Here is a 19,557-nt window from a genome sequence, read left to right on the forward strand (position 1 = left end):
TTTTTACCTTGTTGTCAAATCCCTAAATATTTAGTGCAAGTTCCTAGTTAAATATACAGCTTTTGTTCAATTTTCTTCAGAGTCTGGGAGTCTTAGTACATCTTGAGAAGTTGAGGCTTAAGTTACTTTGTTTAAACTTCAAAACCTAAAAGTAGGACAGTTTTTTCTTTCATTACTCACTGCAAAATCAAGTCAGGTGCAGCCACGCTGGCTGCAAAACCGTGCCACATTCTTCTCTTTGATTTTTCTCATCTGTGACAGAGATTTCTGGTACAAAGGATCAAAAGTCAGACATGCCCTTTGAAAAATGAGAAAATTCAGAGTTTTAAAAGTAACATGAGAGTTAAAGATGACTGACTTTTTAATTTAATAGTTAGCATTTTCTTAATTTTCTTTTTTCCCCTTTTCCCCCCATTTAAATATATCAAAACATTGAAGTACAAAGAGAATTTGGGATGAAAGATTAAAGATGACTCAGCCTCCATCAATGTCTGCCCTGTTTTTCTTCTTTAAAAAAAAAAAAAACAAAACTTTTACCCTATTGTAGGCGCTAAAACATAGATTTTACCCACCAGAAATAATGAGATGATTCAATCCTGTAGATTTTTGCTTGATGTTGGAAAATGGCACTTTTTTTAATGTTTAGGGAGCATAACACTTCGAACAATTTCACGCTTCAGAAGTGACAAGCCTACATGACTGTATTATGTGGTATTTTACTTTGGTCCACTACATATTGAAATATCATCTGCAAAGTACTGTACAAGACTTTCTATTAACATGTTATGTTCCACTGTACCGTAAAACCTCTGAACTGAATTAAATCCAGCAGGTCCCTAGCAAACGTCAATTAATGTCAATGAAGAGTCTCCATCTGAATATAATCGAAATTAAAGGACACTGTTCAAATGTCAACAGCTTTGTTTCCTAAAGGTCCTGAAATGAGAGGGCAGAGCTGTCCCAGGCAGAGCCTTCCGTGATATTGGAGCCTTCATTTGCGCTCTCTGGGCTTCCAAAAGTCCAGTATCCAAATCTGCATCTCTTCCTGGGGCTCAGTAGTTGAAGCCTATGAAGATGTATGGTTTCACTTTAAAAGAGTGTGCTGCTGTATAGACGATGTTAGGTATAAGCTGTTTCCAGAAGTAGGTGAATCTTAAGGTCAAAAGTTGTGTATAAGGTAAAATAGGTGGCTAAAAAGTCACTTACTGTTCTGCCATCTGCTCTTTCCAGCATTAAACGCCTGCTGGTAACCTTGTTAAAACCAGGCTCCTGGCTGAAATGTGAGAGGGGTGTGGGAATCCATTAAGCTGTTTAAAATTTACTAGAATAATACTTGCTAGGTATGAAGTACCTTCCCCTTGATGACTGGACCTAGTACTGTCTAAACTTGATCATACTAATCTCATAAAGTCTATATCGTGGTAGGTAAGTATCATTTCTTACAGGTCAGACTGCTGAGACACAGACAAATGACGTGCCCCTAAGTAATACAAGACCCAGAAATAAAACACAGCCTTTATTTATTATAAAGAAATTAGGGAGTAAATTGCAAATGACTGTTTGCCTCTCCCTAAGACTGCTACTGCCTAGCAACGATTGCCAGATAGGATAAACATCATTAACTGTAAAAAATTTAATGTCTAAAAGACATTAGGAGTGCTGATATGCAGTCTTGAGGTGTCTCCATGCTATTTTAAAATATTATCTGGCTTTGCATTTTGAGTCTAAGAGTAGTCCCAGCCTTGCCCATGGTATGCGTATGCATGCATGTGCACACTCGTACGTATGTAATGGAATTTGTATTGCGGCTATGGTATGATTACATATACCAGGGAAATGCTTCCGCAGCCAAAATAAAAATTAGAAATCTTGCACACTACTTGCAGAAGCTTCTCGGGAAATCATTCGAGCTCACTCTTCCTGTCAGGCTGGGGAATATGCCTCTTAATTTCCCCTGACAGAAAACATATCACCTCATCAGCAGCCCTAAAAAATGACAAAACATCCCCGCCAAAAAAGACTGACTGCCAGACGCTTTCACTGCCACTGCAGCAAGGGGGACAGGGAGAGGAGGGGCGTGCTTCAGAAATTTCAGGAAAGTAGAATAATTTACCTTTCTACCTATAGAGTCCCACTGTTACGCCTTGTATTGCCGCAAAACGTTCATCTTGCAGTCAAGGTGTGACCCTTGAAAAATTAATTTGAGCCAGAGGGTTCACGGCCATTTAATTCTAAAAGAATTATTTATATTCATGAATCTGGGTAGTATAAAACTCTTGCAGTGTTTGAGCCAAGGCAAACATCTCGATGCAAAATCTACACCTGCAGATCTCTTACATATTTAAGTGACAGAACAAATGCCGCTCAGTCACATACTGTGCTGTGGGCATTAAACTGTAGCAGTGGTAATCTCATCTGAAGTCTTAAAGACGTCGTAGCACTACTAATAACAAAATTTGAATTTATTGAAATATTTTCTACTGTAATTTGGTTTAAATGAGTAAGGTATCTTAAATAAACTTCAAAAAGCTCTTGAATCGTTGCATTTCTGGGTCGCACACAATTACGTTCAGAGTCTGTATGTCAAATGATACATCAGGACAGAGGATCTCGGAGGATCTTTATAGATAATTATTGTAACGTTTATCATTATTTTGTTATATTTCTATTGCTGGGGTCTTTTTTCTATTTTTTTTTTTAATAATAAACCAAAATTATGATGAGATCAGAATATTTTATCATCAGTCTGCGTACTTGTGGAACCCTTGCACCAACATATTTTTCTCCACTCTAAAGGGTTAACTTTGTAAGTCGGAGTGGCAGAGCTCACTCTGTATATGTATAGTGTATGTATATAAGCACACTACCTCTGGTAAATACACTAATATTGTATTTTTTTATAAATATACTACAATGGACCAGCTTCCTATTACGGTGAAATTACAGAGTCACAGAGAGGACTGCATAATTCCCATTACTGCATGAATGGTTCTAGTTCTCATGTTGCAAAGATAATTTTCAAGCTGCGAACTGGGTGGAAACTGGTGCTGTCATGACTGCATTAAGTGTTTGGACAGCCTGAAACTTAAACCTGGAGAGTTTTGAACGTCTCTTTCTTCATTTCGGTGGGGATTAGGCTCTTGGCATGTAGGAAAGTAGAACGCATTGGAATAATTCAGGGTTTCTAAGAGTTGCTGAAGTGATGATGATATTTATGACTGGAGGTTTTTCTGTTATATAGCTGGGTGGTCATCTGTTGTGTGACAGAAATGATCTCTATTTTTTTTTTTATTTGTGAGATGGACTTCTGCCAATCATTTGGCTATAAGAGGAGCCAGAGGACCCTTGGGAAAGGGTGGGACATAACAATGTTCCAGCAGACCCGAGGTTGTGCGCCTTCCACATCCAGCCCCGTAGAGAGGGTGACTGCAGTAGATCATCAGTCCAATTGTACCGTACCCTCTGCAGGATGCAAAATCCTTCCAACTTACGTCTATATAGGTAGAGGTACATTCTGTACGTACATATGTGTATTACAAACATAAGTAATGTATATGTGTGTGCCGAGTATAGTTTGGCACGCTGGTGTTCTGATCTAAATGGGGAATTTTATTATATATAGTTCTCTAAGTTCAAAGTATTCAGATCCAGGTCTTGACCAGCAGTGAAATTATGATTTTCATTTAGGTGCATGTTGTGACTTTGAACGTTTCAGAGCCAAGTTTACTGGCTGAGGCCTTTCTCTTGTGTATTAAATTCATGACTGTAATAATGGACTTCCATTGGTTTGGTTTCAAAGATTTGTGCATCATAGGGATTTGGGAGTTAAAAGAAGTGTTAAAACTATGTGGGTAGCTACTTTGGTTTGAATTAGTTTAGCAAAACTTACTGGCTTTAGAAAATGCAACAGTTTCTCTTTTAAGATGTGTCCAGAAAGCTCACAGATTAGGAAAACAACTTGCCTGTCCCAAAGTTTTGTAGAATCAGGTTCCAGATGCCTGTTAAAATCAAACTTAATTTAGATAAATCATTCCTGATTTTTAGCTCCAATGCCTTGCTTTGACTTTACAGAATATGTTTGAGTATGTTGTATCAGTAGGTTTTTTATTTCTGCAAATTGTTTTTTAATGGACACTATTTTAAAATTCTATAATGAAAGTATTTATTGGCAAATAAATATAAAAACAATCTCCCTAGGGCTAGGAGGGGATTGTGGTGGTAGCTGTTTTACCTTGCTTGTTTCTGGCGGTGACATGATGCAGTGCTATTTAATAAAATATAATTTCTGCAGGGGTGGGATTTTGAAGTCCTTGAAAATATTAGCACTTACAATCCTGCATAGGTTAAGGAGTGAATAGTGTGGTGAAAATAAGTCCCAAGGACATAATTATAGGATACCGTTTGGTTGTGTACTGCTTGTCCTGCCAACATGAAGAAGCAGGCACACTGAGAAGAATACGGCTGGAGAAATTTGAGGAATATAATTGGGGCGTGCTGGCGAGACTGATGCAGAGCAGACGTCTCTTCCGTCTCCTCTGGTGCCCCACATCGCTTTATATTGCTCATTTGAAGATGTCTAGGTTTGTTTTTTTTTTTTTTTAAATTATCCAAGTTGGAGTTGAACCAGGGAATTAGGAATAAATTATTTGTATTGCAGAATTCCTTCGTATTTTAAAGATGCTTACATTCAATGTTGATAATGAAGCTCCTCATATAATTCAGTATATTGCTGCTCCTTGTAACAGCCATAAATTCTCTGCAGTCCAGTATGTGCTGATATACTAGAAAATGATGCATCTTGTTTATTAGTTCAATATCATCAAATAGCCAGGGGAATTCATGCAGGAGGCATTTTTACACAGGGCTTCTGCCTGCAAAACAACTCCGGCAATGCCAATGGGAGGTTGCATGTTTGTCTCGTACAGTGAGAGCTGGGAAGAAATTGGTTTTGATGTGCCTTCAAGTGCAAACACAAACTGCGTGGCGAGGACTTGCTTTCTTGTGCATCGTTCCCAGCAGCGGTGGCTTAGCAGACCAAGTTTATTGGTACTTGTTACCAACTCTTGAGTCTTTTGTGTCTTTTCCAGATACAGCTGGCTGGAATTTGTTCAAGCATTTTATTTGTTGGCATACAGGAAAGGAAGGCAGTTCCCTTGCTCTCTCCCTTACCAGTGTAGCTTGGTACAGTTTCTACAGCATGAAAAAAAGAAATTAAAAGATAGCTTTGAACGCCTCAGTGGAAGAATTAGAAGGACAGATCTGACTAGTTGTTTTTAGGAGTTGTGTTGCTACTTGTTTTCATTTTCAGTGTGATAAATGAGATTTTGCCAGCTTGTGTGGATTCTCTTCAGAAATTAAAGCTATCGGCTTCCAGTGTGGACGCACATTTGAATGTGATTGAACTACAGTTGAGTTACAGCTCAAGAAGTCCCAGTGCCCATCATCTTAGTTGCCATCACAGCATAGGTGCATGCTTTTAGCCTGTCCCCACTGCGAAGGAAGAAGTCGAAGTTCAAGGCATGACGAAAGGTCCCTCCGGTCCAGCTTGGATATCAGCTGGAGTCCTGCAATGCCATCTTCCACAGCGTAACCTCAGTGACAGTTCTTAGATCCAATGATCTTATGTTTACGATGCAACATAAGAAAAGACAAACAAATTACATGACAGTGCTGTTGGACAGCGTGGTTTTTAAGAGACTGAATGCAATCTTTTAAGATATACAAAATTCCTGAAAAGATCTTTCTTTCTTCTTAGTTAGTACTATCACATCAGATTCAGTTTGCGACTTTGTAATCTTTATGTGGGCAAATGGTGGCAGTCTAATTCTGAAATTTGCTTTCTGTCTCTCTTTTATGACAAAATGCATTATTATCATAGCAGTACTACAGAGCAGATCGTAATAACGTCAGTAGAAATGCGTAACGTGGTATTTGCTAATAGCATATAGCGTAGCTCATGAATATTTGGCATTTTCTTCTTCCCAGTTGCTTCGTAGTTTAAAGAGAATTTTCTCGTTTGAGCTTGTCACTTCTGATGCTGATTCATCCTTTAATGTCTTCCAGCTTGCCACTTTAGAATTCCCTCCAAAGAAGCTCTTTGGAAACAAGGATGAACGAGTAATTGCAGAACGACGGAGTCACTTAGAGGTAATGCCAACTTCTTAACAGGCTTCTGCAGTGTATTTGGGTGGCGTACTCTCTGCTTGACCAACAGAAACCATTCCCATATGGTCAAAGTTAAATAGCCTGCTTGTAAGTATGAAGTTACTTGCTGCCTCATTTAACACAGGAGATGGCAGCAGTAGATTGCAAAGTAATGAAACGTGCCTTAAAAAAATTAATCCTAGTCTAGTGAAAAAAAGCATCTCTTCAGAGGTATTCATAGGAGGTATATTTATTTAAGGGGGAAAGGTTGTGGGTGTGGTGAGCGTTCACTGTAGACAGATGGTCTCCGTGCAAGACAAGATTAAAAAAAAATATTTCTACTTTAAATGCAATTTGTTAGCTGAAGATTTACTATTTTATCATAGTTACTCTATCCAAATATCTTGTGACAGAAGGAAAGCGATATTTAGGCATCTTTGAGCTTTATTTTGTAACCAGCATTCTCAATGTATTTCTTTCTTTCAATTAGTTTTAAAAATTAATTTTATTGTGGACAAGGTTACTGAGTTTATGAGGGATTGGGTTTATTTTGCTTTTTCTACAGTGCTGTATGGATGGCATAATTTTGACTCCTGTCACACATTAGGTCTTTATATTTCTTTATTGATGCGTGTGTTATTGCAGCCCAGGGGCAGGAGGTGGGGTTTTGGGAAAGAAGAAGAGGTGTGAACAAAGACTAAACCATACACCCTGCAACTATATGGTAGCTACATGGGGATTACCTGATCATGCAAGTCATTAAGAATTATATTCTTTGTAGAGCTAAAGTAGCATTAAGTAGAGCTTTAGAGAAATTAATATAAAAGTAGATTGCTTCCAACTGGAATCTTTTCTTGCATGTTTTGAATTTTTTCTACGTAGTTCACCTTTTCTTTGATCTACAAACAAAACATCCTCCCACTGACTTTTGATGTAAGGCTGTCTTACATGTAGCACAAAATGTAATCTGTTTTTTGTTTCATGTCCTCTATAGAGGGCATAAAGGCATGGCCACATTACAGTCTAGTACTCAATTTGTGTATTTTTTTTGTACCAGTAAAAAATTTAATCCCTTAATCTGTCTGACCTGTCATTGATTTACTGACAGATTTTATTGTAATGTTTCTAAATGTTAAAACTGCTGCGTATAGCGATGCTTTGATCATGGTTATATAGTACTTACAGCTCTCTATATAGCCAGTTTTTAGCTTAAAATTAAATTGTATCTATTTTAACTAAATTAAGCCATTAAAACTTACTACATAGATATTTTGCAAACCTAATAATAATAATAAATGACCACTGTTCACATGAATATATTTTGCCATATGCCAGATAGCACACTTGGTCATGACTCGATAACCCTGACAAATCATTCAGCGTTGGAGAAACTGAAGATCCCCCGTGGGCAATGGAAAGCTAGATAAAGAGGACAAGGAGCCAAGCAAATGTTACCATCCTTGTCATGAGGAATTTAATACAAACCCCCTTTATGTCTGGATCTCTAATAGTGGTATTTTCTTTTCACTACCTATTTTGCAGCGGTTTGCTCTGGCTTTGCCAATGGCTGGAGAGTTTCAGCTAACATAGCTGCAGCCTCCTTGGGGATGAGTGGGAGAAACCACCTAAGTAGTGATGGTTTCCGAAGTCACGTAATGCTTTAGAGCACATCTTGAGTTATACTGGGAAAGTATTTGGCAGGCAGAGAAAGTGCGACAATGGAAGATGGCACAGGCACCGCTTCTATTTAAAATACCAGCTGTTGCTGCCTTGTGGCTTTTGATCTGGCATGAACCTTGAGCACACTTCAGTGGGCTAACCGGAAAGTAGTAAATGGGTGGATTGCCTCTGTAAGGGACGAGGTTTCTTGGACTTTTGACTGTAGCATGCTTTTCACGTGGAAATTCCATCAGGTAAAAGGTGAGGGCATTAGACCTTGGTAATAAGCAGAAGCATGGCTTGGATTCAGGTGGCTTTCATACCTGATCCTGTACCTTGATGTGCTGAAAACCCTTTGCAATCTCTTTCAAGCCTCACAGGTGATGTGTTGTTACAGCCGTGGTATGGTATGAAAGCTTATTTGGTTGTTCTGCGTGGTTAGTCAAGAACTAGTGAGCTAATACAGCCTTTTTAGAAAAAGCAAAGCACAACTTCCAGGCCAACAAAAATGTATATTGTTATCCAACATCTGAGCTGACGTTGTTGACTAAAAATAGATGACAGCTTGACAAATATCAGTCTGCTAAGTGTTCTGAACAAATACTCTGTACTGTAAGATCATTAGTAGAACTGTCATCCCAGTGGTGGATGACAAAGAAATTACTCTGCTCTTCCAGTTTTTACATTAGGTATTTATACATCTTGAATAGGCTGTGACTTCATGTTGTTTTTCCTGAACTTTTTGGATTGAGGAGGGATAGTACAGTGTTGGCTAGTCCAGTGCTTTCCACAGGTCATCTCTGAGCACCGGCAGTTTCTTCTTCTAATTGACTATTTTGGCTTTTTAAGTATGCACATAAATTAACTTTCAAACTCCACAATGTACACCTGTGTGAGAGATAAGACAACTTAATCTGTCCTATCAGTCAAACAGCCTGACGAGAGTATTTGCTGGAATTAGCAGTTGTTTGCTGAAATGGCCTTGCAGGCTCTCTTTCTTTACATCAGAACTAAATGGCAGCTCTCAGTCTGATCTGGGAAGGTGAAGCAGATAGACTGGGAGTCATTGTAGGAGCAAAACTACTCTTCCAATTAACTAAGCACGCAACAATCAGAGAGCTGGTTCTAGTGCAGATATCTAAACTGTTGCTTTATTCAACTGAATTTGGCTTTAGTCAGGGAAATTTTCCTTGTGCCTAGTCATAGAAAGATTTGTCCAAAACATCCCTTGCAGGACAGTTTAGGAAGAGTGTGCTTTTACTATGCATCACCTCTCAGATTCTTGCCAGAGTAGAAATGCTGAGGACAACGGGGGGAGGTTTGTGCTACCTTTCAAGGCAACTAGAATCAGGGAGGCTGGCTGTAGGTTTGCTTTGTTTGAAGGTTGTCATGTAGAGTTACCTTATTTCAGCTTGAGATTAGAAGTGGGTGTATTTCATCATAGTAGAGATGAAATTACTTGGGCTAAAAGACTCCAGAGAGCCCCAAATTATGAGGATTGTGATTTAAGATCACAATAAATACAAAGCTTATGTAAAACATGAAGTTCCTTTATTTATCCTAGCTGGTACAAATGCTTAATAACCAAAAGCTTCACAATACGTTGTTGATAGGCAAACACATTTTGCGTACATTTTTGTGTGAGATGAAACCGAGGAGAAATCTTTGATCTTCTGAGTGTGATGCCACCTTTGCTTTGGTGTTTGTTGGTGTAATATAAAGTCTTTTGACCAATATCTTACATTTCTGTTGAGGGTTGGAAAAATAACAGGCAAGTTTGCACAAAGGTTTTGCCTAAACATCTTAAGAGAAAACACCTAAATTGTATTTAAAATTACCTATCCGAAATGCCCTATTGCAATCTATTAATTTAGTATTTCATCAGGGACCTGTTGCAGGGCAAAACTCTAAATTAATTGTTCCACAGTCTAAAGACTGTAATTTCACTTCAGAGCCAACCTTGCTTGATTAAATCCGCCTTAAATGAAACAGCCAAGAATTCTTGTGATTAAAGTTAATGAATAGAAGTTAGTGTGTATCTATCCTTTCATGCAATTAGAAATCAGTAGATAACTGTATAGGATCCTTTTTTAAATGAAACCAGATGATGTATAGTCCTTTTTACATTTTTTAAGCAAAAACTTTGTAAAGGAAACACATGTCGCAAGAGATACGTGATTCAGTGAATGTATCTGTTCCTGTTTTAACTGCAGAATATCTTTTATTCCTTGGTGAGTTGCTGGATCTGTGGATGACAGTAAAAAGAAGTTTTCCTGAAATCCCACCTTCTTTGGAAACTGCATTTCTGTATCATATCATTCCCCTCCTTATTTTTCTTCCTCTCCTGGACTCATGCTTTGTTATAGTAATGAAGATTATTATTAGCCTCATTTTCCCATTGTGCAGCCAGAAAAATGGGGCAGGAGTAACTGTCTAAGCTGACATAGCAGACTGAGTTGTGTTTCTTGACTCCTTGGTGAGAAGCCTTGCAGCCATGGACCCCCTAGGCTTTCTTTTCTACTCTTGCTGTCACCAGCATGCTTAGGAAAAGAAAATATTGTTATGCCTACAAAAATCTCAACAGATTATTGCTTAAAGGAAAACAAAAACTGCCCCAAACCTCAGCCTGTTTCCTTGCCTCTCTTCCTTGTTTCCCATTCTCTATTCCCGCTGCTGCGTTTCCTCAGGTTGGTTTGTGGACAGCAAAGGGGAACATGCAAAGTCCCTGATTGAGGATGCCCCAACATACAGCAAAACGGTCGGTAGGAGTCGTGTTTTTCCTTTTGCTGCTACTTACAGAGCTCGGGGATGAAAGAAAGTCAACCTGTAACAGTATGGTAAAGTGAGCCTACGTCAAGTTTTGTAGGAACACATACATCTTCCTGGCGTTGTCTCTGCTCTTCGTTTTTCTTGGTACTTTGAACCTCTTTAAAAGATAGACACGCTCAATTTATTTAAAATTAATAACACAATTGTCCTTAACCTCCTCATCTCCTGATGTCTGCTGATGAGGTTTTCAGTGATAGGTGTTAATGCAAGAGGCAGAAATAAATCTTGTATGAACTACATAATTCAATTATCCTCTCAGATCTGTAGAACTGGCTGGGGAAAGCATCGCAGACACTGAACTGGCTGTAATATCACTGTTACCTACAGTCAAAATTAAGCTTCCAAAATAAGTTTCTTTAACTTTGAAGCCAAACGCTTTGTTTTGGTTTTAGTTTGTATTTTCACTTGAGTTCCTTTGGAGGTCATAATTTCTAGGTTGGTTTTTTTGTTTGTTTTGCTTTTAAAAGGCTCTAAAGCTAGCCGCTCCAACTTCCCCCTTTAAAAATGAAACTCTGCTGGTTTTGTGTGACTCCCAGGATCTGGTTCTTAAGGAAAACATGAAATAATGAAAATAGTACCTTTCCTTGAACTTGAATTCATTCTTGTTATTTAAATGTATTATTAGTTTCAGAATTAACACCTTGGTGACAACCAGCAAAAGAAACAGAATCACAGAATGGTTTGGATTGGAAGGGACCTCAAAGCTCATCTGGTTCCAACCCCCCTGCCATGGACAGGGACACCCTCCACTAGACCAGGTTGCCCATAGCCCCATCCAGCCTGGCCTTGAACACTGCCAGGGATGGGGCCTCCACAACCTCTCTAGGCAACCTGTTCTGGTGCCTCGCTGCCCTCACAGTAGAGAAGAAAAAAAATCTCAAAATGTCTGTTGACAAATTTGGGCAAACAGAATGTTTGAGTCTGAGACCTCGTTTCTTGAGGTTTTCCTTCATGAGGACAGAAGCATTTTAATGAGATTTTAGACGATTCATCCTCTGAAAATTTGGTATGGAGTTTATGCGTACATCCCAAAGGCCTTTGTTTCACAGTCCCATCCCTTAGTCTGTTTAACTGAGACAACCTACTTCATGCTAGTTACAGGTGAATTGATGTTTCTATTGCAAAAAAACCCTTGTCAAGTGGTCAGAGTTACCATTTCCATTTGATTTTTCCTGACTGTGATGCCAGTCACAAAGACCTTTCAAAGGTACTGATTATGTGTTGGTTCAAAGTGATTATTAAAAGGAAATTATTAGACTCCAGTATCAGCTTACAACAACATCCCTAATACCAAAGCTTTTCAAGAAGAGCTTTAAAGCCAGCTGCTCACCAGCCTGGCTCTTGCAGATTGAATGTTTGCCTCTGACAGTGCAGTTGTAAATACTGCTCTTAGAAGCAACTCGGTGAGATGGACTTCAGAAAGCATTCAGAATACATTTGATAATCACTGAAAGATAAAAGCAAGCTTTTTCTTCTGTTGCAGATATGAATGCACACCAGATATGACTGCTGGTGCAAAAGCAGACTGCTGCAATGTCAGTGTTTGATAATCCTGGAGAAGATTGTTTCATACCCATAGTCTGAACTGCAGAATGGATGCAGTGGTGGTTTTAATTTCCTTCTAGTGGGAACAGGGATGCAACGGGAGCACAGACGGAAAGAGTATAGATGCAGCCACAAAGCCAAGAGAAAGAGCGTGTGTGGTTGGGCCATGTCGTGAATGTCAATTATATGAAATTCATGTCGCAGATCATTTTCTAGATTAGGTATAGTTAGTCAGAACTGAGTGCCTTTCATAACCTCTAGTAACCGTTTAAAAAATTTAAGAACAAAAATAACTGGTTTTCAGCAACAACACTAAAGTCTTGCCTTGCCTGCAGACAGTAAGGCTTTGCAGCTAGCCATCTGAGAGCAATTTCGCAAGTCAGGTTCCCATCCTTCAGTGCATCATTGGGGCTGCCCAAGGCACCTGGCTTTTCTTCTTTGAAGCGGCAGCCCTCAAGGAGAAGTTGTAGCAGCTCTCAGCAGTGAAGTGTTTCATCTTTTTTTTTTTGGGTGGTGCAGCTTCTTGTGTGAGGCCCTGTTGGCTTCAAAACGTGAATAAATAAAATTAATTTACTTATCGATTACAGTCACTAGATACAAATAAGTCAAAATTAGGACTTTGCATATGTCAGCAGTTGATCCCGTACCAATAAAATGTTACTTTGATTAAATACTGTAGACTCTCAGCCAGGCCGACAGCAAATGCAAGACATTATTCTTGTAACAGCAATATAAGATAAAGGTGGTCGTTTAGAAGGGGTGAAAGCCTGGGGTTATTTTCTGGATGAGTTAATTTTAAACTCTGGTCCAGCAGGCTACTGGATGCAAAAGGAACAGTGAGCGTAAGCAGCCCCTCAGTTTCATTTGTTCAAACTCAGTGCCTTATTCAACATCAAGTCCAAAAGCTTGTTTTGCAGAGTTTGTTAGAGGTAACTTTACATACTACACATACCCCTTTACAATAATTTTGGTGTTTCTTTAGGTATATAACTTCAGATCCCTACCTTAAAAACTGGATCTTTTGTGATAAAATGTTTATCTCAATTACAACCAAAGAATTAAATAGGATGTGCAATTCAGAGGCCTTTTTTTTTTCCTTTCCTCTTTAGAAATTTCAGAGTATCAAGAAAATAAGGAGGGATGTTTATCGTGGTTTAGTAAGTTCAGAATATGTGACAGCATATATTTGAACACCAGTTTAGCTCCACATCCTAATGTGTTTTTCTGTCAGTTCAGAATACATTTCCCAGCATCCTCCTACAAATCAAGTTTTGAAGCCGTATACCTTTATTGGTCTCCAGTAATGGCTTTCCACGTTCAGATGTGAGCAGATGAATAAAGGGAGCTCTTGACCAAGGACGCTGGGTTGAACTCGGTGCTATCCCTTTTCAAAGCAAGCGTATCAGTCATCCTCCAGCATCTGATTTCACCAAGGGAAGTAGAGGATGATGCATGTCAAGTGCTTTGGTAGCTGTTTGCCAAGGCCACTCCAGCAGATGACACGCTGGCCCGGGATGCGTGGTAAATTCAATCCTGTTGTTCTTTCTGAATAGATTTTGACAGGACTTGTTTTGCCTTGTGCTCTGGAGAAATGATCGGTTTCCTTCACAAATCAGGTCTGTTTTGATCTTTTTTAATATGGCTGTTCACTTCCAAAAGACGACTCATACTGATAGAGCACCTGTAAATCATAGCCCTTGCTGCCGCCTTTTTTTTTTTCCTGTCAGCCTACAATTGAGTTTTCATTGGAGCTACTTAAAGCCAACGAATACAAGCTTTTAGCATGCAGGCGTTGTAAGAAATATTAAGTCCTGTGGATTTTAAATGAATTTCAGGCAGAATAAGATTGTAATTTGGGATGTAGACTGACTTTAGAAGTTAATTCAATTGATGTGGCATAATAGTAATTCAACATAATGTGCTCATGCCATTAGACTTGCACAGAAAAACGTTCTAAATAGCTATAATGAATAGTTTGGATTTTGAAAACCTAGGAGAGCAATTTCACCTTGAATCATAACTGGCATCTCTCAGAATGCTTGTACATTACGAAAATTCAAAAAGATGTATGAATTCAAGAAAATTTCAGTACCACCCTGGGGAAAATTAAATTTTAGTGGCATTCAAATACTTCGAGAGATGTAGTGGTAAAATCTGCTTTCACCTGTATAGCTGTGGAGGAAACTAACCCTGATTCAGGGAATCTGTATTACATTGTGCATAAAAACATAGGGAGAGTTTCCCAAGGGGCTAAAAATATAAATTCTGGCTTTTTTAAATGGAATTTAGCTGCTTAAAGAGCTTGATTCTTAGTTCCAAAGTCATTTAGGTACCTCTAAACTAGCCCAAAGGAGTGGTGTGTATGGCTTTGCTCCTCCTCTCTCTGCTTTGGGTTAAGTTCACCACCAACATAGACGACTGCAGTGTTAGTGCCACTGCAGTGGCAAGAGCACAAGTCTCCATAGTTCAGTTTTGTAGCTCCAACAAAAGCAAAGGCTAAGTTCTTTGCTATCAAAGTAAAATTCTAGTTTTATAGATCCAGCATTTACAGCCATGTTAACATTTGGGAGCTATACAGGTAAATCTGTTCGTTAACAAAACAGCTACATTACCTTTTTAGTAGGAGCTTTCTATCTCATCTCCTCCCATCTAGCTCCTTAGCAAACAAGTTCAGTCTAACAAGTTAAGAGCTTACATACATGTATCACAATCAAATTCGCAAGGTATTGGCTAGTATATTAAAAAACCCCAACAACCTGGCATAATTTGCCATACTCGTATTATTTATGCTAAGGGAAACCCGTAAATCCTGGTTTTTTAGGAAGCGTCGCCAGCCTACGGCACTGGCAGCTGGGCCTTGCCACGAATGCTCTGCTTCCCCCCACCAAAGCTGTTCCTGGCTGCTGCATCCCCAGCAGCACTGGGGATGTTCCTGCCGTACCAGGCTGGCTTTCCTCCGTTGGTAGGGGGATGTTCCTGCAGGCACAGTCTGTCAATAAGACGGCTGGAAGTTTACCATAGGTGTGCTTTGGGACAGCTGGTGATGTGCATTGTGCATGGCTGTAGAATTACAGGGTAAGGTGATACTGATTGGGAAGTTCTTGATTTATTTATTTAACTCTTTTTTTTTTTTTCTTTTTTTCCAGTGACTACTAGGCATTATCTGTAAACAGCCTTGCTCCTGATTAGGCCTAATCAAAGTGAACAGGAAGGGTTTGATTAAAACGAGTCCATACTTTATTCTTGGCTTGTGTAATGTGAAGCCAGTTAATTCAGCCCTGAGCCTAATTAATGTCTGCCAATCTGAAGCAAATACCCACACCTCCCCTTTAATATTATGACTAGCACTGTGGTGACTTGTCACTTTCAAACATGTGTGAATCTGTCTTCATTCTTTTGAAAAACCTCTCTGTGCTCACACAAGTCGTGTGTGACTACAGCAACGTCTCTGGTACCTATGGGATAGATACGTTCTGGAGGCATTTGTTACCTCTGACTCCTCAAGGAAGCTTTGCACAACTTTGACAGTGTGTAATACTGTAGTTTTTGTCAGGAGAACCCAGCCATCCTGGTCTTCCGGCAAAAGATATCAGCCCAGGTGATCATGTCATAATTTTAAAAGCTTTCTCTCCAAATTTTTCACAGAAATAAGATCCTTCAGGCACCAGGTAGTCTCCCAGGCAGTAAGTCTTTTTCTCATTGCTATGAAATCACAGCTGCACGTAATGACCTAAGGGTGTGTGCAGGAGATAAATGTGTATGGATCCAGAGGTGACATTAGGTACTTCCCGAAGGGCCTGAAATATCACTTGAGATATTAAATATCACATGCTGTCCTACTCACATATTTTACTCAGAACTGCTTTATGATATCTTGCAATATATGTCAAGGAGTCGGGGAAAAGAATTGAAGCCTCATGTTTTCTTTGTAAAAAAAAAAAAAAAAACCACCAAAAAAACAACCAAAAAAACCCAACCCTCCAGAAGACCAAAATGTTTCTGAGCTAGTTACATCTGGTGAGTGGAGAGTTGATCCTAATCTTGAATGGCTGGAGGTGAAGATATTAGTCATAGCCTGTGTACTGTCCCCCATCCTTTTGAGTTGCTGTACCCCAAAGCAATGCCACCTCGTATTTTATATTCTTGCTATCTCCCAATTCTTTCCCTGCTTGCTGAAATTTAATAAATCCAGAAGTGGATCTGAAACTACTTTTAGAGAGCTATCAGAGCATTCTGCTGGCAATTACTCACTCCTAATTAGCCAGTTTAGCCTCAGGTGGTCCCTGAGGGAAGGGGAGATGGTTTCAGTGGAAGGCATAGGGCAGAAGCTTAACTGTGGTGAACTGAATAGTGACGTGGAAGGCTGAGCTATCCTTGCAGAGCACAGGAGGAGCCTGCTGGGACCACTGCCTGGACAAAACACCTTGGTTTGGACAGCTTGAATACCCCTCGCTGTGTAGTGTTGGGATATTTGGCATAAGAGAACCTGCTCCCTTGGAACTCAGGTCATAAAGAAACTTCCTATGTTGTGGCTAATGGCTTTTCTTGTCCTCCATACCTGACGCAGGTAATCCAGTCCTGTGTGGTGTTTGAGATGTGGTGTGTGTCCCAGATGAGGCAGAGCTGGCTTAGCTTGCAGCCTTTTTCCTAAGGGTTCCTGTCTTCTGCGCTCTCCCCGTGCTATCCCAGGCTCCAAGCCCGGCTTACTTCCCCGTACAGAGTATTAATTCCCTCTGACTTTTGCCAGTAAGAAGAAAACACAAGGCAGAAGCAGATCCAATGAGAAGTTTGGATCCTGTTTTTCTTGGGAAGATGTATGATCTCTTCTCATCAGATTCTGTATGTAGCATCACCCCAGACAGGACCCTTCGCCAGCCTGAAGTCTCTGTGGGCCGCCATCGCCTGTCAGTGCCACTTAAGTCAAGCTGCTTTTTTTTTTTGTCAGTAGAGACTGTCGTTAGTGATGATAGCTGGCATTTCTGCAGTGTTCCGTATTTGAAAAACCACCCCGAAAGTCATTTTCATCTCTTCAAGACACCAGTGGAAAGGTCCAAAATAGAGAAAGTTGGTTAATTTGGGAAAGGATCCCCAAATGTTCGTTTTCCTTTGCCCATGCCCAACAATTTCTGTCTAGGAGACAAAGGCAAGCAGGAGGTGTGCTCCCATTTCTGCATTACAGCAGGCTCCCTTCGCATACGTTGTCTTCTAAGCGGATCCTTATTTTTGTGATAACAGATTAGAAGCGAAGCATGTTCCTGTTTGCTTGTTTTGGGCTGGAGTCTTCCTCGGGAAGATCTCACTTTGCAAATACCTAATTGCAGCATAATGTGGTTTTTCGGAGTCAGGGAATGTGCTTCAATCTGTCTCTTTTTTGGTAATCAGATTCTTATCCTATAGAAAACAGCTGTTGATACCTGCGCATGCTTTGCTCTATGAATAATTCAAATCAAGATTTGATTTAAAGCTTGCAGCACTTAGCACTAGTTAACAGAATAATTATGTGATTGGTGCGGAGAGAAACTAGCAGCTTTATTAAAGGGAGAGAGGAGCCAAGGCTAGAAGTTAGATGAGCAAGTTAATTAGTCCTGCCTCTGCCACCGATGACCTTCTGTGACCTTGAGGTAAAGCTTTTGACTGTCATGCTGATGTGTAGGTGTTGAAAGGGGCGTATTGTTTCAAAGAAAAGAGGCTATTGTTTCAAAAATCCCCAGAGCGTTGTAAGGTTTATCTTATGAAAATTTGTGGTACTTTCAGCTCTGTCAAATATTAGCAGGTGATTTTAATAATGCTAATTTAAAATGCTGACTTTTTGAGGAAATTGCTAGAAACAGCAGTGGCAGAGGGAAAGCTCGAAGCTTCTTCACTTTCTGGAGGTACCAGAGTTGATGAGTTTTTAAACACACCAAAGTTTAATGAAAAATCCAATCCTTGCTAAGCTCTGCTATTGGTCTCTGAGGCTGTCGCTGTTTGTAATGGATTATGAGAACAATGTCATTGAACTGAATTCCTCTTTAATATGCCACAATTGAAAGGATGATAAGAACACTTTCACATTCCAGAAAGCTTTTTGATTGTAATAACTTTAATAACTTTAAATTAAGTTATGGATTTATATTAAAATGTATAAAATTATGAGGTCTCCGCATCACGAAGTAGTGCAAAAATCATTAGAATGACTTTGCCGTGCTGATGGATTGAGCACGAGATGAATGCTGGCCTACTGCTAAAAAGGTGAACCCTATTAAAATTATTTTTAATAAGCTTTTAAAATGGTTGCCATTTTGCTGTTCCCATCATTAAAAGGGAGGGAAAGCTACTCAAACTAGTAAGTAAAGAAAAACCTTCACTCCCATACTTTCTCCAGTCTTGTTTCATTTGCGAACATTTGGAATACAAAGTTAAAACTTGCAGGTGTGACTGTCAGGAATTTTAAGTTAAAGGCCACGAAGGTTGTAACGCGGACCAAGAGGGCAAAAGCACTGCTTTTCCTATTTTGGATATTTTTATTTTTTTTTAACCTGGCTTTCAATCTTTAAGAGTTTTGTACATGCCAAGAGTATTTCTGTTCTCTAAACTAGTGTTCCTGACCATGTGTTTAGACTGAGCAACCAACATGACTGGTGTGTAAGTTACCCATTTTACATCCCTGTTGCAGCGCCAGGGTCCTGTGCCCTCACACTGCAGTATTTACAAATTTATAATTAGGATATTTTTCAGCAAACCAGCAAGGTAGCAGGTTGAACACTATTAGTGAAATGAAACTTCTAAGTGCATGCAGAAGAACATTGATTACCAGACTAAATAATCCAGAACAAATGACTAGAGTTCTGAAAGGCTAACAAACGAAAACGAGTGATGAAAACAAGCCTTTTGGAACATTTATAGCAGTTATCTAGTTTCTTCTTTCCAAGGTAATCATACAAACCTAGCGAAAGTAGGATTGCTGTAATGTGCTTTGCATACTAGAGGCAATGGTTTAGATGCTCTCGATGAAATGCTGGTAGGAAGTCACAGCACAGCTTTGTATAACATTTGCACGTGTATTTAGCATTTTGCCAGTGCCTGCTAAGACCTCTTTTTTTTTTTTTTTAATGGGAGCATATCAAAAGATACCAGAGTGCTTCCCACCGAGTTTTAACTCAGCACAAATAACATTATTCTGTAAATAGAGAAAAATCGTATCTGCTGCTGGAAATGGATTTAATAGAAAAGCTTTGAAAACAACTCTCCCTCTGCCCACCGGGTCCTGACGGAGGAGGTCCTTTCATCTAGCTTTGCTCCCACCCCAGCAGCTTGCAAGTGGCTTCCTGGGTTGCAACAAACTCCATGCCGAGTCCCTTCTGGGATCTCTAAGAAAGTTTTCTTTATGTCATCTCTGGT

The 19,557-nt window shown here is 39.5% G+C and overlaps 1 protein-coding gene across 5 annotated transcripts in view; it reads left to right on the forward strand.

The window, feature by feature from the left end:
- KIF16B (kinesin family member 16B) overlaps positions 1-19,557 on the forward strand; it is a 141,955-nt gene that overhangs the window by 118,737 nt on the left and 3,661 nt on the right. For 3 of the 5 annotated variants that reach the window (XM_075749728.1, XM_075749729.1, XM_075749731.1), the window contains one exon: positions 6,064-6,147. In XM_075749728.1, coding sequence (XP_075605843.1) covers positions 6,064-6,147 — 84 coding nt within the window. Of the gene's footprint in view, positions 1-6,063; positions 6,148-6,789; positions 6,905-13,286; positions 19,186-19,557 lie in introns of those variants that run through there. The other 2 variants (XM_075749732.1, XM_075749733.1) reach the window with 2 other exon arrangements.

The sequence above is a fragment of the Balearica regulorum genome, chromosome 3, assembly GCF_011004875.1.
Source record: "Balearica regulorum gibbericeps isolate bBalReg1 chromosome 3, bBalReg1.pri, whole genome shotgun sequence".
Taxonomy (NCBI): domain Eukaryota; kingdom Metazoa; phylum Chordata; class Aves; order Gruiformes; family Gruidae; genus Balearica; species Balearica regulorum.